A 24929-nucleotide genomic window follows, 5' to 3' on the forward strand; every position below is an offset into this window, starting at 1 on the left:
CCTCTTTAATAACAAGCAAATCCTGGAAAGTTAATACCAAACAAACTGTAAAGGTGTGTAAGAACTAGTAATTCAAATGGATTCTTGATTTGATGAACGAGTGGGTAAAGCTCTGTTCCTCCCCACACAAACTCGCAGTTTCTTGCTCTGTAGTTCCTTCTCCACCCGTTGTGTGTTGGGACTGTCAGCAGAGTTTATTTTGGGCTCGGTTCCACTACGCGCAGTAGTAGCCGGCTTCGCAAACAGTGCACTGCAACCGGAACCGCCCCTTACGGCTTCAGGGCAGCAAGCAGCAATAACGGGCTGCTGTCGGCCGGGGGGTCCCGCCCGCCCCCGGGAGCGCTGCCGGGGCTGCCCCGGTCCCGCGGCGCTGTCGGTGGGGCTGTGTCGCGGTGCCCGCCCGGTGTCCCCGCTCGGTGCCGGGGTCCCCCGCGGGTCTCGCTCCGCCGCACGTGGCGGGGGCTCCGCGGGGCGCGCGCTCGCCGCGCTGCCCGGTCCCCCCGGCGGGCGCTCTTTTTGAATGAATGACCTCACCCGCGCCGGCCAACCGCCGCGCGGCCGCGCTTAATATTCATGAGGCGCCGCGCCAATGAGCGGGCGAGGAGGTTGTTTTAAACGGCAGAGCCCCGCAGCCAATCAGGCCGCTCTCGTAGGCAGCCAACGCGAGGCTGAGCCGCGCCGAGCCCCGCGTCGTGCCCTGCGCTCCGCTCCTGTCCACACTACCGCGAACAATACAGGTACGTGCAGCCCCGCCGCAACTTTTCGGGGGGCGGCTGCCCCCTCCCCGCCCTGCCCCCGCGCCTTCGTCCCTCTGTCCTGCCTGCCCCAGCATGCTTTTTTTTTTTTTCTCTCTCTTTTTTTTTTTTTTTTTTAATGTTGCGTTCCGTTTCTTCCTTCCTCCGAGTTTTTGATTTTTTTTTTTTTTAAATTAGAAAAAAATCGGGAAATTCACCCAAAACTTTCTTTCGCCCCTCTGGCGGGGATCGGCGGTGCCGGGGCAGATGCTGCGCGCAGCTGGCGGGGCGGTGGGCAGCGGGCGAGGCGCAGCGTTTGTCCCCCGCCGTGCTGCCCTGCCCCGCCGGGAGCTCCCCCCGCCGCCGAGGGGCCACCTGCCCCCGGTGCAGCCCCGGAGCTCCGCGCCGGGCTCCCGTGCCGCCGAGAGTAATATGGCTGGTGCAGCAACTACACCGGGACTAACTCCTCTTCTCCCCCGCATGGGCAGGGATTTTTCTCTGCCGCCTCCTAATGTCGCACGGCAAAACGCGCGGCGCCCTCGGCTTTTATGTGCCCCTTTCCCAGGGTGGGCTCGGTGGGGCTGGTGGCGGTGGGAAAGTTGTCGGCCGTGCGCAGTGCCGTGCCCGCTGTTTATTCTGCATTAATATGGCTGTCGCTTTAGCATCTGACAGGGATAAACCCTGCGCGCTGCGCCCGGCGGTCCCGGCCAAGCAGTTTTTTTCTCGCCGCCGCCACCTCCAAACTCCCCCGATCCCTTCGCTTCTGCCTCCGCCGCTCTTCCCCTGCCCGAGAAGGTGTCTCTGGTGGGGCTGCGCCCGCGGCGGGGCCCCGCATCGCCTTTTCCCCGCGCCGCGCCGCCCGTGTTGTGGGCATTAATATGGCTGGCGCTGGAGAGCCCCGGCGAAGGGAAGAAAGACGTGTGAGCGGCACAGGGATGGGGAGGGGGGTCGCGGCGAGGAAAATCTCCTTCCTGGTGCCCCGCCGGGGACTCAAACCTTTCGCTTTCGCCCCGGCTCCTCTCCCCCCACCTTTCCGTGTCCTCGGACGGGCGCTGGGGGGCCGCCCCGGGGCTCCCCGCACTCTTTTTCTGGCAGCGCGGAGGAGCGTAGCGGCGGCGGTAATGGCTGCACGGGAGCCTTTGTTAGAGAGCGCTGCGCTAGGCAGGGGCCGGGGGGGGGGCTCCCGCCCGCGCCGCCCCACCGCATTTCAGGGGCACTTTCTTTCATCAGGAGGCGTTTCACAAAATGGAAGATGAATTATTGGCGTCTGGCGGAGCCGCCGATGCCCCCGCCGGCCCCGGCCCCGCCGCAGGTGCCCGCGCCGCGGAGCGCGGCCGCCGCTGTGACCTTGGGGGGGCGCAGGTGCGGGAGGGGCGCGGAGCGGGGCCGGGCTGGGCCGGCCGCCGCGGGCCGCTCGCCCCCAACTTCGGAGCGCCCCGGCTCCGCGTCCCGGTCCCGGTCCCGCGCGTTCTCCGCCCCCGCGGGGGCAGCGCTGTCCCGGCAGCGGCCGGAGCGGGCAGGGCGGCTCACGGGCACTTCTGCTGCACCTGGCGGGTTAATGGGCGCAATTAAATATTAACGCTCTGCTAATAAAAATTAAATTTTCAAGGGACTTAGAAGCTGTAAATAGAAAATACTGTTGCGGGCTTATGGTATTTTTTTTATTAAGCGGGGAAAATTTAATACGGAAGCGGGAAAAGAAATGGAGCCCAAAAGTTAGCGCATCGTTTCGGTAACTTGCCGATTGCATCTTTGCACTGACCACTGTGCCTCAAACATGTGTCACTTGGTGGAGCAAGAGCGAGCACAACTCACCTCGCAGAGCTCCACGGGTCCTATTGTGGTTAAAGTCAGCCTGTATTTGTGCTCTTTTTATATATAAAAGGTTGCTGCACTTTTTCGGGGCAACTAATTTGTCCTGCCTGCCTACCTGGGCAGCAGCTGCTAAGACATGCACTCCAGCTCCTGAAGGGATAAGTCACTGCCTGGCACTGTGCATGCCACTCCAGCCCCAGTGTGGTAGCCAACTAAAACAGATACTTTATATTAGTTCATATATAATGCTTAATAGGCAGAAGTATGTATATTTAATAGTCTGTCTCCAGTCTTTGGACATGATGTAAATGTATGTTAATGTAACCCTTAAATCCAGTGGCTGTTTTCTCTTGGCTTGTCTGCAACCCAAGTATCAAGGGAGAATAATTTAAGTCTCTGTATTGTGGATGGTAAGATATGTTAGGGGAAAGAAAGGGATGTGTTTCTGATGGGACATCATGTCAGAAGATGATGAGGGGGTGTGTGTGTGTATAAATATATGCACACCATATGTGTATGCATACATCGGTGTGTGCATTCATCTAAATATCATTTATTTGTTATTTTTTCCTCTGTCCCTGCAGAGTCAAGATGGCTAAAGGTGATCCGAAGAAGCCCAAGGGCAAGATGTCTGCCTATGCCTTCTTTGTGCAGACGTGCCGTGAGGAACATAAGAAAAAGAACCCAGAGGTTCCAGTCAACTTTGCAGAGTTTTCCAAGAAGTGCTCAGAGAGGTGGAAGGTACTTTGATTTGTGACTTCCTGAAGGGATAACTTCTTACAGTATCTGCTAGGATGATGTGTGTGTGTGTGAACCTGAAGGGAGCCGGTGCTGTTTTGGTCTGCGTGCTGTTCTTGGCAAGCTGACCTGGCCATTGACCAGGTGCTGCTGGAGCCTGTAGCAATTTAAACCAAACATTTTAGCCTTATGTATCTGTGTTAGATGCTTCTGCTAGAGTCATTCCCAAGCAATACCCTTCAGCAGCTACTTCCTTCCAGGTGTGTGTCCAGAGGAGGACTCTGACTGTGCTTGTCTTGTTCCTGTTGCTCCCTTGTTGCTGGGAATGTCTGTGGTGGCTGTGATTTCCCGTACAGCGCAGCCCAGTTAAAAAACAAACAAATTCTGAAACTCCCGTGTTGAGTTGATATGTGTTGGCTTGTTTACATAAAGCTTGCCAGCTATTGAACAGTTGGGTAATCACAAGTTTGGTGTCTCATGTTTTGGTTTTTTAGACCATGTCAAGCAAGGAAAAGGCTAAATTTGATGAAATGGCAAAGGCTGATAAGGTACGATATGATAGAGAAATGAAGGACTATGGACCAGCTAAGGGTGGCAAGAAGAAGAAGGACCCCAATGCCCCTAAACGACCACCGTAAGTAACTTTGAGACATTAAATGCATAAGTGTTTTGGTTGATTTTTACACTCTGTGTGTAACATGGATTTCCAAGAAGGAGGTAGATGGGGGACACAGTGTTGGTATAGCAGGACTGGTAGTGATACTGTCTTGTAAACCTTCTAGGCAGCTTGTGCTCTTGCGCATGTGGGGCACTGACACAAACTGTCAGTACTTGGTACTCTTAACCTCATAGTAGTAGGAGTGTCTCATAGGAGGACACTCCATGTGTCTCATGGGAAGACACAAGTGGCTGAGTCACAGTGAGACCTGTGTATCTAAGATGAAACTGGGTGAGGGGATACAAAATGCTTAGTTAATAAAGAGCATTGAGTGAAGGAGGCTGCAGGTCTGCACCTCAGTAAAATCAAAACACGTGTGAGCTTGTGTTTGATTTTGTAAGTTAAAGAAAAGTTTCTACTCTGTGTGCTCATGCATGTGGCAGTGTTGTGGGGGAGGGATGGAGGAAGGGGTGCTCCCTGGGTGTGCTGCTGCAAACGCTGACTTTCCTCTGGTGTTTCTTCCCAAGGTCTGGCTTCTTCCTCTTCTGTTCAGAGTTTCGCCCCAAGATCAAGTCCACAAACCCTGGCATATCTATTGGGGATGTAGCAAAGAAACTGGGCGAAATGTGGAACAACCTCAGTGATGGTGAAAAGCAGCCTTACAATAATAAGGCAGCTAAACTGAAGGAGAAGTACGAGAAGGTAAGGAGAGTTGTCGCTTGTGCCTCCTCTGTACCAGCTCTTTTGTTGATGTGCTTTTGTAGCATAGGCCCAGCTCAGTTGGCCCCAGCATAGTTACAGCTGAATTTTGCACAGGTTGGGGCAGAGCAGGATAGAGATCCACAGGCAGATTTCAGCAAGGAGAGAGAGCTTTCCCCAGTGATGTGCAGCAGGGGCTGCTCGTGTTGCTTCAGAAAGGGTCTGCTGTGCTGTTACTGGAGCTTTGTCCCATTATCAGGAAACTTTGAGAGGCTGGCTTCTCTTCTCCTCCTCAGAGAAATAGCCATGGTGCAGGGTTCCAGACCTCCGTGACTGATGAGCATGCTGAGGTGTCTGCAAAGCTGTGTACTCCCTTGCTGGCCGTGTCCCCTTGGGGGTGCAGCTGGGGAAGGCCAGTCCCTTTACCTTAACACCTGCTGCTGTACAAATGCTGTGTGTGTTTGCTGCTTAGAGCAAATTAAGACATCCCCTTGACTTTGCAGGATGTTGCAGACTACAAGTCTAAAGGAAAGTTTGATGGCGCAAAGGGAGCAGCAACCAAAGCTGCTCGGAAAAAGGTAGAGGAAGAAGACGAAGAGGAGGAGGAGGATGAAGAAGAGGAGGATGAAGATGATGATGATGAATAAAACTGTACAATACTTGTCTCCATGTGAATACCATAGAGTAGGGGAAACACCATAAATGAAGCACCTCTTATTTGAGATGGTGTCTCTTGCCCTTATTAGGCTTAATTAAAAAAAAAATTGGATTCCGATCGCGTTGTAGTTTCTAAAAGTGCTCTAGAAATTGTAACTGGTTTACATGAAGTGGCCATGGGTGTAGTGAGCACCCTGAAACTGTATCAAAGTTGTACATATTTCCAAACATTTTTAAAATGAAAAGGCGCTCTAGTGTTCTCCTAACTCTGTGCACTTTGCTGTTGGTGTAACAAAGCATTTAAAAATGTTTCAAGCATTTTTTTAATTTGTAAGGTGGTGTTACTATATGGTTATTGGCTAGAAAATCCTGGGTTATAAACTGTACATATCTATAGTTTGTAAAAACTAGACAGATTCTTGTGGTACATGCTTAGAGTGATGATGCCTTAGAGGAGCAGTGATTACTTGGAAAGGCTGTACGTTCCCCGGGGTGCCATGGCCCAAAGCATGCACTGTGAGGGTAGATCTATTTACACTACAGTGGGCGTCCATTTAGCTTAAAGTTGTCTTTCTGTATATAGTGAAATAGCATTCTGCTGCCATTCTTAGTTGTGGAAGGGGGTTCAGCTGGCATGAGAAGTGTATGGGTTTTTTTAGTTAAGTGCGGTAGTTTTTAAACTGAAACTGTAGACATCTCTTCATCGTCAACTAAGTGAAGAGCCAGTGCAGCAACTGAAGTTCAAAAACACTCTGTACTTAAACAAATTTGCAACGTTCTGTTTTTTTTTTTGTATGTTTAGAATGCTGAAATGTTTTTGAAGCAAAATAAACAGTATTACATTTTTAAAACTGTTCTTGACAACACTCTAAATTTCTGGTTTAAGAGGATCTTAACAACAGCAAGAGGTTCATTTTGAAGTCTGTGGCATCCCTCAGGGCTGGTGACTTAGGAAACATTCTGACTCAAGGATTTAAAAAAAAAAAAATTTAAAAAAATGGTGGCCAGCCAAAACTGGCTGAATTGAAAGAGATGGCTGCTCCAGCTAATATGCAATCCTAACTGTTTATGGCTGAGTGGCACAAGATGCTATGCAAGTTTGAACTTTATTACTTGAACTTGGGAGCCTAAATGAACATTCATGACGTAATTGTTTGTTTGTGTGTGTATATAGCAGCATTCAGAGATGCAGAGAAAGGTAGGTGGCTAGGAATGAGGCTGACACCATGGAATAAGTATAAAAGCATAGTTTGGATTTTTTTTTCCAGTTGTGTTGGGTAAATTTATAGCCCAAATGCATTGCTGTACATATTAAAATGTGCCTTTTTTGTCCTGTGTTAAACTGTTTCAGACTTGTGGTTTTTTCTAGCCTCTTGTTTCGTGGCAGGAGCCAGGCGCCTACGTCTAACCCCCTGCTGCAGGAGGAGCGTGGCGCAGGTACTTGGTCTGGGTCCTTTCTCGAGTGACACAAGGTTCAGGTGGAACTGGGGGCTGTGAGGGGGGCTGGGGGAAGTGACAGGTCTCTTTCCCCTCTGGTCACCAGCTGGCTGTGCCAAAGTCTTGCCTTTTTTCCAAATCCGGGCTGGGGGTGTTTTGTGGCACTTGAAAGGTAATTCCTGGTCTCTGACTGGTGACTGTCACCTTGGTTTTCCTTAGCATGGGAACAGCACGAGTTGGGAAAACTACAGCACCCCACAGAACCCCTGAATTCCTGCCCTGTGCTGGCTCTAGCAGTCGATGCTTGCCTGGTGGAGAGTAGATGGGGGTGTGAGGGCCCTTGCATTGCCAGCAAGGCAGAGCTGTGGGCTGTTGTGTGCAGCTGGTTTCAGAAGATGCAGTAACTCACAGGTGCACACACTGGGCATGGGCTGCTGCCACCTCTGCTTTTGAGCCAAGTTTGACATTAACGGGGTCCAGGCTTACAGGCAGTAACATTAGAATGTGGTTAAAACTACTCAGTTGCCTAATTGGGTAGTACTTCTGGCTTCCTCGGTCTTCTCAACAGCATGACAACTTCTCACCAATAACAGCTTGGCAAAACAGTCTGGTCTAGTGTTGAGATGGACTAAAACCTGAAAGCAAAATTTTCAGAATGGAGCGCACTAAAAAACTTTCATGAAACATAGCAACAGGTAGCAACTTTTGTTTTTAAGGCTAAGTGACAGTTGAATCACTTGGAAATACTTTTATAGTTGCTTAATTATGGTAATTTTTAGTATCTTTAATGCACAAAATGGTATTTGCCCCTATTTTATGGGCAGTTGCATTTTAAAAGCCTCAATAAAGCTGCATCTGGAAAAGAAATAGGTACTTCTGTATTTGCTACCCTTTCTGCATGTCTTCTGATGCAAGGGAGTAGGCAGCTGGAGATCCCAGCCTGTGGAAATTTGATGGCGAAGTTGTAGAGCAGAAAAAAAAAAGCGATGGCATCAGTTCAGGAGCTCTAATGCTGTTTCTATTGTCTAGTTGGCAAAATCTCCTCTTAGCCACATATGGGACTTGGTGTAGATCACTGTTGTGCAAATCGAGCTTGGCTTTGAATTAACTGCTAGTGAGCTGAGCCCCTATTGATGGTATCAGCAAACGAGGGCTAGAGCTGACACCTCTTTGTCTTCATTGTTATTGGAAATCCATTTAAGTTGCAGAGCTTGATCAAGGTCTCATACCTTACAGTGCACTACCTCCTGCTGCACACCTAAAATACGGCATTCCTGGGGGATGCTGTTCAGTGCAGCCCTGGTGCAGGATTCCAGGGACTCACATTTGGGTATTGCAGATCTAGTGGTGATGTTTCTTCCCTGAATACTCTGCTGTTGATGAATGCCACAGTGTGAATGCATATAAATAACACATAATTTCCCCCCCACTGTTTTGTGTTCTGACATGTCATCTCAAATATTGGGAACTGCTTAATTTCACCCAGCTCCATTATTTTCATAGAACACCCTCTAAATGCTCTTTTTTTTTTCTCTGCTTTGAAATGCTTGTTGCTTGTGGTGTTTCAGAGAAGACATTTTGCTTTGTGTTGATGCACAACTCAAACTTCTAGTTCAACTTTAGTCCCAAGCAAGGCAAAGTAAATATGTCTCTTATTAACTCCATGATATGTAGAGAAGGATGAGGATAAAATAGATTGGGCGAAGGGAGGGGATGGATGAAGAGACTTTTCCTTGCATGAATTTGAGACAACTGACTGTGAGACTGCTGATGTTTCCAAAATGTGATGTGTTGATGCCCCTCTCCCTGCTGAAGTTGGGCTGAGGGACCAGGGCTCAGCTGAGGAAAAGGATGGTGCTGTTTCTGCAGCTGTGAAAACCCATTTACTGCTGGGGGAGGCAGAGGAAGGCTTGGCTTTGTGGGATGGTCCCTCTGGATGCCTGAACAGGTGTCAGAGGTCTGAGAACTTTTGCTCAAGAGAAAGAATCTGATGGTGATGTGGGGCAGAGACAGTGCTGAGCCGTGTCGTGCAGGCTATTTCCTGAGGTTAGTGCTGTTTGGTTTGCTCTCAGCATTGTCCAGACTCTTGAGAGCACAGTTGCTACCAAGGTGCATCACGTTGCTCTGGAATCAAACCATGGGGGTGAACGAGGCTGCTGGGCTGCTCTGTGCAGGGCAGAATCTGCCTCTCCTGAAAACGAGCCTGGCAGCCAGAGAGTCAGAGCCACACTGCTCTGTGGCCTGTATGTTCCAAAATTCAGTTGAGATGTGGTAAATATTTGGTGTGAGCCAAATCTGAGCACTTAGACTGGGAGGATGGGGCTGTATCAGGGGAGTCCCAGCATGGGTGTGGCAGTCACTCCTCACAAGCAGTCACAAGGAAAACTGCACTGCAGGATGGTTTCCTGCTGCTGGGTCAGGCCCCTAACACATCTGTGGGGAAGGAGTGTGTTAATTTTCTCTAGTAATATTAATTAAATGCATACCTCCCTAGGACAGGGAGAGTCTTCTTTGGGGATGGGACTGAGATACAAACACAGTCAAAGCATCTCTCATACCTTGTCCCTTTGAACAGCTCTTTTTTAGGCAATTTTACTCACTCCTAATAAACCCTGCAGGAGCAGCAGCAAGGTGCAAGGGCTTCTCTTGGTCCTGGCTCAGCAGGTGAATGGCTTTTACTTCCAGCCTCCAGCACAATCCTGGCAGCCACCTTGAGTTTATGTTTTCCCTCTGTTCACTCAGACTCTTGTGCCACAAGCAGAGGAACATCTCCCAAGTAAGCTGTCTTCTGCTGCAGATTTTGGGGACGTTGGAGAGGAGATAGGATGTTTCCAGTAGGGTGAGAGCAGGATGCTGCATTGCTGGCAGTGCTTTCTGACAAGCCCCAGACTCCCCTCTGAATGTTCACCCGAGCTCACTTTCCTCTAAAACATAATGGGAGGAACTGTGACAAGTGGCATGTTTATTTCTTTCTAGGGCTATGGCTGCACCACATTTTAATGCAATAAACTGAATTGCAAATCACAAACAAAGTGTGCTGGGGACCCTGTTACCAAGCAGTTGCTCTCTAAATGTGTCAGCTTGCAGTGGGGAAGGGACTGAATAACCAGCATGCCTGACAGGGGGTTTTGTGCCCTATGAAGTGTCTTCATCCCCTTTTGCAGGCTGGGCTCTGGTGTGTGCCTGCCCCTGCTTGGGCAGCATTTGATAACCTGTGTTCAAAGCACTCTGCAAACATCTCACCCTTGCAGCAGATCTGATCTCTGTGTGCTAAAGCAATATGTGGATGGGGGGGATGTCTCCTTGCATGTGCTAATGCTCTTGATTGGAGTTGTCTGCTGCTAAGAGCTCTTCCCTGAGTGCCCTCCTGCACCTGGATCCCTAAATTAGGCAGGAGGAAGCAGCACAGCCATACTGGAGCTGACAGCTCTGTATGCTGGGTGGTAACTCCTCCTCTTGCTCCTGGATGTGGCAGGGGCTCACAGGAGCCCCTGTGAGGGGGCTGAGCCGGGGCTGGAGCAGGGGTGGCAGTGACCTGCCCAGGAGTGGGGAGCCTGGGCTGTGTGTGGAGGAGCAACCTGGTGCTGTGGTGGGGCTAAGACCCTTGGAGGCTGGGATGAATGGAAGCAGACATTTGTCTTGTTGAGATGAAAATGCATTAACTGCGGTAAGGGATGGCCTGTCCTGTACCTGTGTCCCCTGACACTGTTGACTTCATGTCTCTGGCTGAATTCAGCAGCCAGGCAAACCACAGCTGGGAGCCCAGCCTGGATGTGGGGCTGGGTGTTCGATGGTGTTTGTGGTTGGTTTTGAGCCCGTGAGTGCAGAGGGGTGTGCTCTGCCTCCATACCTGCTCTGGCTCAGCTCCCTGTGGGACACCTGGGGATCCAGAGTAGCCCCTCTGCACTGGTGTCACACACCACTGGAGCCAAGCCTGTGTGAGGAGGGGACAGGTAGGATGCTGTGAGTGATAGAGTTGCTTTTTCTTCCCAGCCCTTCCACTTGTCAAGCTCCCTCAGGTATTTCAAGTCAGAAAAATGCTCTTTTTAAAAATATTAATCAAACATGGCCTGGCTTTGTTGTTGTAAGAGCTTATAGCTTGTGTTTTTAACTGCTTCTTTGTGAAGCTTAAAATTTGCTTTATTTAGTTTAGAAAATTAATACCCATAGCAGGATGAAGTGATTTGAAGGATTGCTTGAGACAAATGCCTCTTTTCTGCTGCTAATGATTGCTCTTTCACTGTGTGTTACCTGGCTGTGCTAGCAGTAATGCATGATCCTGCAAAAGAAGCTTGAGAAAGGTGTAAGCAGGGTCAATTTGGTCTCCCAAATTATTAGCAGATGTGTTGGTTGAGTTTTGGGTTTTTTTTAGCTTTAGCGCTCAGGCTGGGGATCTTCCCTGGACTTGGCTTCTGCAGTTGTTTAAGGCATTGCTACCTGTAGGTCCTGGCTAGGATTTCTGCCCAGTAGCAGGGAGAGCAGAAGGAAACGTGCTGGGTCTTCTGTTACTTTATTTGTTGCTTCATATAGTAACTTCATTTTTGCAAGCTGCTGGGAGGTTTTTCAGACCAAGCTCAAAGATCAAGATGTCAGTAAAACTCTTACAGAGAGTAACCCTTCCTACAAAGGATGTGTCTGAAAGTGGAGTAGAACCTGGCCAAATAGAATCTCTGAATCTTTGAATTGTTTGGGTAGGAAGGGACCTTAAAGATGATCTTGTTCAAACCCCCTGCTGTAGGCAGGGGCACCTTCCCCCGGACAAGGTTAGTGTTAGACTCTTTAATTACTTGCTGTCACTTGTGTTCCATTTGTTGGTGATTCCCACCAGAGCTGTCTAGCAAAAAAAATCCACCAGACCACGTATTTTGAACCTTGAGGGTGACTCACAAAAGTCCTTCAGTGGCTTTGAACTAGAAGGACTTAGCCTTGTTTGTTTTGTATCTTCCCTATGCATCTCTGCTGAGAGGGAGCAAATGGGTCTGTTCCCTTTTAGTGCTCTGCTTGGGGAGATGGTAAAGCTCTTTGGCTTTTCCATTACCCATGCTTAAAGAGGGCTTATGAAAAAGAGAGACTGGCATTTTACACCAGCAGATAGTGATAGGACAAGGAGGAAATGATTTTAAAGTAAAGAGAGTCGGTTTAGATCAGAAGTTAGGAAGAAATGGTAAGGTGCTGGCCCGGCTGCCCATGAGAAGCTGTGGATGCCTCACCCTCTCCTGTTCTCTGCCTAGCTCTCAGTCCAGCACAGCAGCTGTGCTCAGCACATCTGACCCAAAGGCTTACTTGAGATGGTGTGGTTTGCATTTAAGTTTTGGGAGCAGCCTGGACTGTGTTTTCCCAGCAGTCAGGTGCTTTAGGGAAGACCTTCCACTGTCACGGGCTGTTGCTCTGTGCCAGCTCAGACACTCACTGCTGCTATTCCCCTGAGATTTCTGTGCTCACAGCAGCATCAGGATGGGGATGGAGGTCACAGGGCTGCAGGAGCTGCTGCTGAGCCACCCCATGTGGGGAGAACAGTTGTGATGGAGGTGGGAAATGGGAGCAGGAGGCAGCCGAGGGCTGCGGGTGCCCAGGTCTGCAGCAGACGGCGCGCAGCCGCAGGGCCCTGCCTGTGCCGGGAGCAGATGGTGCCGGGACTCACAGCCAGCCCCAGCACCAGGTTCAGCGCTGCTGGGGCTCACGGGGAAGGGCTGCTCTCACCAGTGTTTGCTGCTGTTTGTGCTCGGCTCTCTCAAGGAGGTGGCTACTGCAGTGTCAGGCTGTGCAGGGGCACGAACAGGCTGCTGTGGGGGAGATGAGGTGCTAGGCAATGGTAGGTGGGAAGCACCTTCATGGATATTCTCATCCTGCCAAACACAAGGTTCCTGCCCATCTGAGGTGCTCAGGCAGGGTCTCTTTTCCATTCACCCCCTTGCAGGCCATGCTTGCTTGGTGGGGCTGTGTCAGAGCAGGTGGCAGAGCCCTGTAGCAAGAGCCTCTCCCCGGGCAGAGCTGCACATCCCTGGGATCTGGAGCAGGATTGCCTCTGGCCCCGTAGCCCCAGGGGAGCAAGAACCACTTTCTTGCCGTGGGTGCTTGGGCAGCCTGCAGGGAGGGTTCTGTAGGGGCAGCCCACCCTGACAAGGGCTCAGAGTGGTGGGAGAGGGGATCCTGCCAGAGGAGCTGCTGGTTTGCTAGAAGCCTTTTCCTAAATATGGACATGATTATTTTTAATTTTTTATTTGCTTGCTCTGGAATCCTTTGCATTTTTCCCTTTATCCTGGAGAAAAATCAGCGGTGCCCTGTGTGCATGTGACATGGCTGTGCACAAACTCCCTTTGTGACTTCTTTCTTTCACGGGAGAGAAACACATTCAGGAAAAGCAGGGCCCTGACAACAGGAATCAAGTGTTTCTAAATATGGACATCCTTTTTTGGACTAAAAAGTCTTTTTGTACCATGCATATTTCCCCTGTTAATCATTTCCTTTTGTTCCTTGCTAAGTTGGGTCCTCCAATGTTATAGAAGGAATTATAGCTGCTCTGTTTGTAAACTTTTGTTATGATCCATGAGCTGCCTTGTATGTTGCACTGATTTGCTGGGTTTTCTTTTTAATGTGGTTGGAAAGGCCAGCACTCTGGTTTACTCACCCTAGGCTTCCCTTTTTTTTTTTTTTTTTTTTTAAACAGTCTGCTTTGGCCTAAGCCCATCTCGAAATATTGGGGATTTTACAGGCCATTGAGCTTTGCCTGGTCCTATTCACTGCTTTTGTGTTGCACTAATTGGCTTGATAAAGAAGGGCCTGGGCTCTGTGGAGTGCTTCTCCTGCAAGGTGAAATGTGAGATGGAGGGGGAAATATTCAGATGTTCACTAGCAGTTATGCTCGCTGGATAATCTGAATGCATCAGAAATGAGCTAGAGCTCAGACAAAGTAGGGGATTAGGAGTCTGAGATGGGCGAGCGGGTGGACATCTGGAAGCCTGCTGTTTAGCTCGTCTGCTGGGGTGGGTTGTGTCTTCATAATGTGGGTTATAGGCACGGAAAATGAACAGCACGGTGGCTCTTTGTGGATGTATTCCAAAATAACAATCACTGTTGTTATTTGCGGAGGACCCCACCCTCCCCGGCAGAGCTCCGGCGTCCCAGCTCCCCCTCAGACGCTGGAGGGACACGCTCTGGTGTGATGGCACTGCTTGCATGCCCCACCTCTGCTGCTGCTCCGAGGTTTTGGGGGAAGCCTCCTGCATGGCTGTGATGCTGTGTGCTGGTGATGCACAGCAGATGCTCAGGGCCTTGCTTGCACAGTGCCCGCTGTGATTTTGGGCAGCTCTGCAGAGCCCAGCAGAAAAGCAGATGCATGGAGGAGGAGGAGGAGGAGAAAACCCAGCTCGGGGCTTCTGAACCCTTCCCATGTGCAGAGCCCAGCTCTCCCAAAGCTGAGCCCATTGTTACAGCACAGGGCTGCCCCTGACCCCAGCAGCATCTGCCCTGGAGCACTGTCTGCCTGGGCCAGCTCCACTTGCTCCTTCCCTCTTTCATTCCCAGCCCCTCACCCTCATCCTGCAGGAACAAGGTTCATGGCTTGGTCATCACAGTGTGGATGGATCAGGGTCTCCTTCATTTGATGATGAAATAGGAGTTGAAAAATCCTTCTGCTTTTTTGAAAACAAGTATTGGAGAAGGAATTACAAATATGTTGTGAACAGAAATAACTGAATAGTGGTTTGGTTTGTTTTTTCCCAAAGAGTAATTTCTTTCCCAGCCTCTCTGCATGTGCCCCCTTTCTGCTCCTCCATCTCCCAGCACCTTGCTCATGTTTCCATCCTTTTCCTGCATACCCTGCCTTGGCAGCTTCAATTTTGGCCACAGCTGTGACGTACCCAAACGTGGCTGTGCACAGCTGGAGCCTCGCAGTGCTCCCAGCACACATCCACTGCTGCTGGAGCAGCACTGTGCCTGCCACAGGTGGAGGCATCACGCTGAGCCAGCCAGCGCTGGGAGGTTTCTTGTTCAGGGAGCAGTGTAATTCCCACCCTGCTCTGTTTCTGGCACTGCTGGACTCCATGTCCCAGGGAATTAAAGCAGGACTGAGGAGTGAGCCAGTGCAGCCGTGTGGCAGTGTCACTGAAAGCTCTGACTCAGCAATGTGTGGCCAGGTTGTGTGAAAGCCCTGCAAAATTCATAATTTGTGGGGGATGGTCTTGTTTTACCTGTCAGCTACACACACACTAATCTGACCCAGGAGGCTCTGGGTACAGCACCAATGGCTGGTGGCTCCTGCTGTGCTGCCTTGTTTTCTTGTCTTTTCCTGGCAAAACTGCTTTTTTTTTTTTTTTTGCTTGGGGGAGCAGAGCTGAGTCCCAGTAGGCACTGGCAGCATTTTTACTTTTTGAGTACTTCTGTGTCCTACTGGGTTGAAATGTAGTTGTACATTTTTTCTGGGTAGAAGCTTGGGAGCTTCTGCCGAGGGTGATTTCTTGGCACTGGGTGGAGTGTGAGCACACAGGTAAAACAGCTCCTTTGCTAGGGCCGGGTACGAGGGATCCTGCCTCTTGGTCTCTTGCCAGCAGCACCTTTTGGCTGGGGAAATGTAGGTCTGGAGAAGTAGAGCAACACTGCTGTGGTCACCCGTGAGCATCCTGGAAGCCAAACCTTTGGAAAGCTGGATTCAAAATACTCCTTTTTGTCCCAGGGTGGGAGGAGGCATGTATTTTGCCTGAAAAGCAGGACCAGAAAGGTTTTTTGTGTGCTGTGGGAGCTCTAGGTTAGGAGCCTTGCCTGATTTTACACATGCTAAATGCAGTTAAGCATTGCAGTCCCAATTCTTCCTCCTCTGTAATGTAACTTTTCAGAAGTGCTGGCAGCACAAGTCACTGAAACTGCTCTATACCAGGGGGAGAGCCAAGGGGCTGCCCAGGGGCTTTGGGATCCCCCAGGGCCGGGACAGGACACCCTGCAGCTCCCTGATACTCTTCTGGGCTGTCAAAGCCCTCACTGTGAGGTGGAGGAATCCAGGTTTGGAGGGGGCAGCCCTGAGCCCCGTGTCACTTCCCTGGGTTTGGTGGGGGATGCTCCTGCAAACAGGAGTGCTGGGAGTTTGCTTTTCCCTCGGCCTCAGCCCTGAAGGAAGCCTAAAGCCTGGGTCAATAATAAGCTTATAAGACAGTAAATCTTGGTAATGAGAAAAACAGAAGACGGCATCTGCTCAGCACAATGGCGCTGTGTATGGTCTGGTAAACAGCCACTGAAAGGAGATGCCTGTTATCGAAGGGGTTACAGCTGAACAGCCCAATTCCCGTGCAGGATTGCAGGGAATTGCCCCCAGCCCTTCAGAGTGGCTGCTGCTGGATCCTGGGGGGTCTGAGCACAGGCAGAGGTGACCTGTTGCCCATGAGGCTGAGTGTGTACCACAGGTGCCCCTGCCACAAAAGCAGAGCCAAGCTGCTCTTGTCCTGCACGTGTGGAACTGGAGACAGGCATGAGGTGGGACTGCCACAGTGGCTGTCTGCTCCTCCTCCTGAGCCCACTCCAGTGCCTCCTTGCAATGGCTGCACTGGGAGATGTACGTACTTCAGAGGGTACCCTGCTGCAAGTAGGGGTTGGAGTAAGAATGGGAAAGAGCTTTTCTTGTCTTTGGAGGTGCCAAAATGAGATGAGCTGATGGGCAACAGGCACCTGGGGATGAATGAGTTGTGCAGGGGGCAGCAGGAAAAAGAAGAGGCTGGGTCTTCACCTGGCACTCATTCACCTGAGGAGCCTGCTGCCCATGGGGTGGGAGCTGGCAGTGGTCCCGCTCCTGCTCCAGCTGTGTGAAGCCAGGTCTGCAAAATGGGGAGGAGAAGGGGGGAGTTAAGGGGAAGAAATCTGCATATGGTGTGTAATGCGTTTATGAATTGGGTCTTTAATAATTTACATTACCAGTTTAATACTTTGAATACAAATTATCTTGCCCATATGCTGTGCTGACAAACATAAAAATGGAGTAATCAAAGCTGTAATAGCACTACAGCAAAAAGACATAAAATGCCACTAGAAGGCTTAGGATAAATTATTGCATGCACACACCAGCTCTATGGCTCCCTGGTGCCAAAGGATGCATTGCAATTTCTTCCTCAGACTTTGCATTTGGGCTTGAGGACTGATGCAGTACCAGGAGTGCTGCTCAAAATTCTGCAAGACGGGCAGCATTTAACAAAGAAGAGGAAAGAAAAAAAGGCTCAGACTTGTTTGATAAACACCGCAATTTAAATTCTGCTCTGGCATTCCATGGGCTGCCAAGAAAATATAGCCCTCTTATTTGTAGGGAGCCCCTTTCTCCCTCCAGCAGGGTTATTTGCATGTATTATAAACTGCAGTGCTGGCTTGCCATCTTCAGGCAGCTGCCACACACTGCACAGCATCCCTGTGCGTCCTTGTCCATCCCTGTGCTGCTTGCAGGTGGTGGGTGCAGCCTGGATCCACGAGGGATACCCACGGGAACATGCACCAGGTGACCCAGGCAAAGGGCAGCATCAGTCCAGGCAAAAACACAAGTTTCACCTGATCCCTCTTCCCACCTGAACGTGTTCCCCTCTAATGCCTGAGCTCTGAGGGGCTGGAGGAGGTGGGAGAGCATGAAACAGCCCTGGGCCCTTGGTGCTGCCTCTTGGCCACTCCTGGGCTGCAGTTTAGGTACAAGGGAGCAGCTTGGGAGGCCTTGGGAGCTGATGGATGCTGCAGATGACTTAGTGTTTGTTTTTTAGCAGTCTGTTGGTGCATGTGTGCGTGTGTACCGGGCACAGGGCTCTGCAGCAAAAGGAGCAGGTTTGCAGAGCAGAGATGCAAGTTGTGCTCGCAGCAGCAGCTGCGTTTGTAAATGTCAGCAGACCTTGTGTTGTACCTTGTGGCAGAGCCTCTGCTTTTAAATACCAGGCTGTTCATTGGTGCCACATCTCCAACACGTCCCAGCTACAGGCAGTCTTTCACAGAAAGAGCCGTTTAAGGCTCACATTTGCATACACTGAGTTTCTCCGCTATCAGGGTTACTCCATGCTGTAATCCATTCTGTGCTTTTAATACGATCAGTGAAAAATGAGGCTTCTTCCCGAATAAATCAACACCAATGAAGGAAATGGTGGTTTTTCCACAAGGCCTGAGGCTCCTGCAGTAGCAATTTGCTTTTTCCAAAAGGCAGAGAACTCTGGGCAGGCTCATTCTGTGCTGCATGAGCTCACTGCCAGTCTCCCCAAGATCTAAACCCTTTGCATATGAATGAGTTTTTCCTGCCTTTGCCTCTCCCAGGATCTGCTGCTGTCTGTCTCCCTGGAATGTGGTGCCAGCAGCTTGGGAATAGTGTCCCCATGGGCTGGGGTAGCCCCTCTCTGTCTCATCCATTATTCCATGCATTGGTGCACCTCCCTCTCACATGCTAAGGGAAGAGGAGTGAATGCCAGTGTTTGGCATCCTGTGTCCTGGCAAGGTGGGTGCTCAGGGCTGCAAGAAGTGAGAGAGAGAGAGAGCACCCTCCCCCTGCCTAGCCTGTCAGCTCCTGTGTTCCACCTTGCTCTGCTCCTTGTCTTCCTCCAAAGCCTGATTTTGCCTGTGAACAGGGGGTTTTGGAGGAGCCCCACTCCATCCCCTGGCCCTGGGGAGCAGCCACATGACAGAGCAGACCTGTCATTGCAGCCAAAAACCCTCAGTGCAAAGAGGCAACCAGAGCTTTTCCTGCCAGGGCCGATGGGACCTCTCTGGGTGGGGAAAGGTACCTGTGTGAGTCAGGATGGGGAGAAACAGGTGGGCATCCAGCCCCCACTGAAAGAACTTTTCCCATTGCCAGATCTGCAGAATAAGGCCCTGACTGATCTTTTTGATCCACAAATAAATTGGATGGATCAAGATCACAATGAGAAATGTCCCCATTCTCATCCAGAAGGGATTTTCAGCATAAAAAGGCTTTATGTGACTCATAAAGTTTAACATTTATTTCTGCACGCGAGGTAAATATTTCCCCCTCTGAACGTCTAAGCAATGCAATTTTGTTTGAAGCCTCCATTTGTTTAAGTCTGAAGGTGACAATAATTCACCTGTTTTCCCTTCCTGTATTTCCCCAAGCAATGGCATAAGCCAAAATAGAGCAAACTCAGCTCTGGCTGTTCGTCACCTGTCAGCTCTGTCCCTCAGATGTGCTCAGACAAGCTTTGTCCTGGAGTTTACATTTGGGCACCTTCTGACCTCGAGCTGCTGGTAAATGGCCCCACGTTCTCCTGTTTATAGGAAGAAATACAGCATACCTGCATGCAGCCACTGCCAGGGCAGGCCGGAAAGAGAGACATAACTTAATCTAACTCCAGATAAATCATGATTTCACAGCGCTCTGCCTGCCACAGGCAGCTGGGAGTCCCATCTCCTTGGCACTGTAACAACACTTGTCATCCAATGTCCCAAAGAGACCCACTCATGGCCAGAGATCACAGATGACTGAGAAGATGCCTGGAGTTGTAAACACCATCAATCTGGAGAAAACAAACACTCCTGGGAGCTGATGTCAGATGGGGATGTTCCAAGTCAGCACTCGTCTCTGCAGGGCACAGGATGTACACATGGGCTGCACGGACCCCCACCTCACACCTCCCCAGGTCTGGTACCTCCTGAAGCTCCAGCAAATCCAGGGAGACAAAGTGCTGTCCGTTCCCTGGAGGGCTTGGGTCCCCCATGCAGCCTCTCAGAAGGGGAGCAAGGTAGGAGTGAGCAGCTGTGGTGGCCGTGTGGCTGTGTGCGGCTGCTGGGTGCAGCCCGTGCCTGCCAGGTGCCCTTTGCCACCCTCCAACCTGCTCCTACCAGAGAGGGAGGCTGGTTTGGGAGAGGTGTTAAAGTTTTATTTTTAGTTCCCCACTTACAGGCAGAGACCCCCAGTGTGGGCAGAGAGCCCCTGGTGCCACACCAGCTTTTGGAGCAGCTCCACATCTCATCACAGGCAGTATGTTTGCAGCACAGGTACCTCACTTGGATTTTTATCCTTTTTGGTATCCCTTTGGTGCCTTTCCTGGCTTTGGTGGAGTCACTTCTGATTTACAGCTGGTGTCACATGAAATCTGCCCCGCTCCCACCCAGGACTCCCTGTTTGCCCTGCAGCTCCCAGTGTCTCCCTGGGTCTCTGCCTCAAGGACATGCTCGTGTCCAAGCCTAAATTCCATGCTAACATGCACAGGCTGTTTTTTTATCAGTCTGCCCTTTTTTTTTTCTTTTCGCCTTCTTTTAAAGGAAACTGAATCCAAAGCTGCCATGTAATGATGACGTTATTGTTAGTTATTTCTATTTCCATAGTTCCAAGAGGTAGAGAATAGAGTCCCACTGGGTTAAATGCAGCACATGTTATAACAAAAAGACAGTCTGAGTGCCAAACAACTTGCAATCTTATTTTTAATGTAAGGAATGTAAAATTAAGATTACTATAGCAACATCTTGCCCACGTTGAACACAGATAGGATTTGTTGGTCTTTATAAATATATATGAGTGTGTGTATGTGTATATATATGTAATGTACACATACAAATCCTAAATATCTCTGGCAACCTTTTCTGTAGTTGAATTTATATTTAATTTCAAGCTCTCTGTGTTACAAATCTAATTTGCATCCAGCTTTCCTTCAGCAGCCTTGCCTTTTCCTTCAGGCTCTTTTGTGCACACTGCATGCCAGGCTGGAGTGCCCACTGCCTGGGAGCAGGGACAAACTCTGACTGGGGGAGCGAATCCCATCTGCTGGGGGCTTCATTTTAACTGTAACAACCTTGCTAAACCTTATAACTGACTTAACATCTCCAAATTTGCTTTCTTCAATCAGATTTTAGGAAAGTTAATCCCATCTGCTGGGGGCTTCATTCTAACTGTATACAACCCTGCTAAACCTGACTTAACATCTCCAAATTTGCTTTCTTCAATCAGATTTTAGGAAAGTGGAGTGAACTTGAGGCATGCAAATCCTTCCTTTTTCTTTCAATTTCTCTTCTCTGAAGTTATTTGTTCAACTTTCAAAGATTTTCCTATGAGGTACAAACTGAAGCTCTCATTTCTTCCACATGACTGAATAAAACCTGGGCCTGGTTTTATTAGGAAATGCCTGCAGGAATGGCAGAGCACAACCAGGAGTGAGGAGCTGAAGGAAAGGCAGCAGGAGGATGGATGCTCCTGCAGCTCAGTGTCTCTTAAATTCTCTAGGAAAGCAGCAGAAATTCAAGCACTGTTTTCACCTTGTTGCAGAGGTAAGTGAAGTTTATGATAAAGAAGAACTTTAACATCACCAGATCTGAAGAGAGCTGTTTTTGCTTATGAGCCTACAGCTGGGGAGGAGGGGAAAACCAGGCACCAAACTGTGCTCAGGAGATCTGAAGGATACCACGCTCTGCCAAAGAAAGACGCAATGGAGGGATACCCTCTTCTCTCGAGGAGCAGGAGGAACTTGCAGCTCATTCGTAGCAGCTTTAAGGCTGTGGAGTTGAACGTGCACAGTTGGAGGGTTGGTGGATCCACTGTTTTGAGACCAGACTGTAATGGAGATCTGAGAACCAAAACTGAAAACGTCTGCTGGCAGGTCTGGATGGAGAAGCTGGAAAGCAGCCTGGAGTTGCCAGCTGCAGATTTCTGGTGCCTGTGACTTAGCAGAATTAAATACAAGGAAATAAATCACAGGCAGCTCTGCCTGCAGGGTCTAGAAGGAAAGCAAAGGGGCTGGGGTGAGGAGGGTGAGCAACCCCAGTGGGTCTGTGGGGACGGCAGGAGTGGAAAGGTGAAGAATGGATCTGCAGGGCACAGAGTGGCCCACTTTGAAAGCCCACCCAGGCAAACACAATAGCTTTCCTTCAGACAGAACTGCTCTGTGAGCAGGAATCAGTGCCCTCCTGCAGAGCCTGCAAAAACACTGATGGGTGTAATTCTGCAGAGCTGATGGCCAGAGGAGGTTTCTGGATGCAGTTATTGCAGAGATGGGGGGACAGAGCAAACACAGGTGGCACTTCACACGTGCATTGGGTGTTGGTGTGGACCTTACCGTGGCAGGCTGAAGATCAGACCAGGCAATGGGGAGTGGGTTGATGACCAGTGGGAGTTCATGAGCAATGATGTATTATAGGGCAGAGCAAAGTGATTTTTGTAAGATGGGCACTCAGCTGTTTGCTGCAGGAAAGTTGTTCCTTCGCTTAATTGTTCCTGACCCTGGTCTGACCCCTAGGCAGAAGAGACATTGTCACCTCCTTGCCCGAAGGAAGGAGGAAAGGCAGGCTCCAGGGGTCCAGCAGGGCAACGGGGCTGCAAAGCAGGCTCAGGAGGAGTCAGCAAGGTCTGTAGGGCTGAACAAATCATCTTCAGGACCACTGGTTAAAATCCACACACACTTTCTCATCCTGTTCTCTGGAATGGGCACCCAGCAGGACAAGAGTTTGTTTACGATGGAAGTTAACCCTGGGCTTCCTCAGGTAAGAGCAGCTGCTGTGGTCAGTGTGAGCACCAGTGCTGTGTGCTGGGTAAAGGCTTGTGTGCAACCTCAGCCCAGAGACCTGGTTGCTCGCCTCTTGGGAATGCTGCAGAGCTTTGCAGGTGTGCTGGATGGTCCAGTGAAATCAGAGCTTTTAGTGGGAGTACAGCAAGAGAAGAGAATCATTTCCGTTTCCCTGAAGAATATGGAGTTTCCCATCTATGGGCTGCACATTGCTGATAAGTACCAAAGTGATAGCCTGAGGAAAGGGAATCTCATCACTGTGGAAAAAGCTTTGGTTGTGGAGTCACCTGGCTGCAGCCCCTCTGTTAACTCCCAGCACACTGCCACTGTGGTTGGCTGCACTTCTGCAGGGGCAGGTAGGTACCACACATCACCCTTGGCTCCACAGCACTGCTGTGCCAGCCGCCATCACCATCACCTCTCTGCTTTTTATTACTCTTGACCTTCCTGTTCCCATCAGGTGTTTTTAAGCAAGCCTGCCACCAAGGCTGTAATCGGTTCTCATGTCCTCCTATTTATGCTCTCACCCAGCAATTTGCACAGGGCTGTCGAGCTCTCTGCTCGTAATTGACAGGGGAAGGCAATCTGCTTCATGAGAGGAAACATCTCCACGGCTGCTGGATCTGAGCAGGCTATTCCCATAATGAGGATGAAGTAAAACAGGATCTCACTAACAGCGTGGATGTAGCTGAGCCCTCATTACTGCAGGCACAGAGGTGCTGCTTGGGACATAATTAAGAGCTCGAAAGTGTCGCACTGTCCTTCCTACACTGCTGTTTCATAGCAAGATGCTTAGTGCCAAGTGCTCCTGAAGTTTGCTCAAGTCACAATCCAGGCTGCAGCAGGGGCTGCTCCAGGAAAGGGAAAGCTCCTTGTCTTCTTTCCTAAGGCAGTTGTTTCTCTCCTTGCAGAGGACAGCCATGGGAATTTCAGCCTTAGCATTGGAAAGCAACTGCCAATGGCAATGGCTTGTGCCTTCCCCAGCTGGAGAAGCAGCTTGGACGTGGTGTGGGCAGAATGTTTGCAGGTGGGTGTGCATCTGAATGCACATGGGCGCTGGGGAGGCGGGGAATGTGAAGGGGAGAGTCCCCAGAGCATCTCAGCACTTTCCATCTCACACTCTTGCCCCTGGAACAGTCAGAGGATAAAATTAGGTCCCTTCTCCCCATACAGTTGGTGGTGAACTGGGTAATACCCTGATGTTCCCAGAATTTTGACCTGATTCCTCTAGCTGATCCCTAACTGGGATAAACCCTGTGCTGGAGGAGGGGGAAGTAAGGGGAGAGAAAGTGAGGTGAGAGAGGCTGTGAGAGCTGCACTAGGAAAACTGAGAGCCACTCAGCCAGCATCCCTGTAGGTGCTGATGTGGGAAACTGTGAGAACAGAGAGATTTTTGTGTGCACTGTTGGGGCAAAAGGGATGAGCTGGAAAGGGAATGGTGAAAGGAGACCTGTAAAGAGCAGGAATGGGTTTGGTTTCTAATGGTAAGATAAAGGACTGGGTGAGGAATCTTAATGACAAAAAGTATTAAGTGCTCCCTTTTCTCTCCCTCTTTTTCTCCTGCCATCCCAAGAGGTTTCTGTGCAAGGGAAAGGTCTGCCCCAACCTGACTTCAGCGCACATATTTGGGGGACGGTGTGAGGAGAATGAGTGGTCCTTCTTCTGCTTGAGTCAAAGCCAGATCTTGAACACAAATGGGGTGGGGGGACTGATCTGTCATGAATAAGCTTTCCTCTCTTTGCATTGTATTGATTTGCAGAAGTCTCTGACTTGGATACTAAAACACTTAATTCTTTAGGTTTTATTAGCTGTTAAATATATCAATTAAATCCTTCCCTGAGGGTTTTCCCCCACAACAAACCCTACCAGCTGGACCATTTCCATATCTTTCCTTCAGCCATGATTGTCACCTGGGAGAGTCCTATGCTACCTCTCAATTGCCATCTGAACAACCTCCCTGAGCAGCCTCCACAGCAACCAGGCTGTCTTTGCTGGGAGCAGACCCTCTAATTTGGTTTTTTTTTGGGCAGGATTAAGTGAAGTCACTGAAAAATCCCACATTCTGTCCTGGTATCTTGAGACCTGCAGCAAGACTGGTTCCAGCCATGGGATGCTGCTCGATGTAGCTGGTGGTGAGAGCTACCACAAAACCCAGCACGTGTGTCCCCAGGGATGCAGAGCTGGGTTCGAGGCACTGATGATGCTGCAGGAAGAAGCCTGAGTTTCTTCACACATATTTATTTGCCAGCAGAGCCTGTACAAATCCCATGCATAATTCAGCTGCTGCCATACAAATCATCCCACCAGTAAAAGCCTTTTCAGAAAGCACAATTTGATTGCAACAAACTTTCACCCAAATGTGCTGCAGCCCTGTATGACAGGTTTTAAACTTTTGCCGTCACTTCCTTCCGAGAGGCAGAGTGAATCTAGGTCAGCCTCCCCCTTGCTTGTTTGTAATGAGGCTAATTCTGATTTCATTCATGTTGCATCCTCGAGTTTGAGATGGGGGGGGGAAATGGGATATTTGAAAAGGCAAGTCAGCCTCAAAGTCATTCTTCTTATATCTCATCTTGGAGCAAAGGAAGTGGCTTCATGTTGCATCCCAAGGCAACATTGATGGTGTCATTTATTATTCAGGGTGCAAAAGGAATACAGAGTTTCCTTCTTTCCCTTTTTGTTTAGATTGCAGCGTTAAGCTGGGCTGAATGAACAGGCCTGTGTCCACAGCTCTGGTGGTGATTA

The 24929-nt window shown here is 49.9% G+C and overlaps 1 protein-coding gene across 1 annotated transcript; it reads left to right on the forward strand.

Moving 5' to 3' along the window:
- The first annotated feature begins 640 nt into the window (after positions 1 to 640).
- Positions 641 to 6152, forward strand: HMGB3 (high mobility group box 3). Its single transcript, XM_041396510.1, has 5 exons — positions 641 to 737; positions 3134 to 3290; positions 3782 to 3921; positions 4473 to 4647; positions 5148 to 6152. The coding sequence occupies exons 2-5, from the start codon at positions 3141 to 3143 to the stop codon at positions 5289 to 5291; spliced, it is 609 nt and encodes a 202-aa protein (XP_041252444.1). The 5' UTR covers positions 641 to 737; positions 3134 to 3140; the 3' UTR covers positions 5292 to 6152.
- Positions 6153 to 24929: the final 18777 nt, after the last annotated feature.

Source organism: Onychostruthus taczanowskii, unplaced genomic scaffold, assembly GCF_017590055.1.
Source record: "Onychostruthus taczanowskii isolate IOZ18803 unplaced genomic scaffold, ASM1759005v1 scaffold13, whole genome shotgun sequence".
NCBI classification, from domain to species: domain Eukaryota; kingdom Metazoa; phylum Chordata; class Aves; order Passeriformes; family Passeridae; genus Onychostruthus; species Onychostruthus taczanowskii.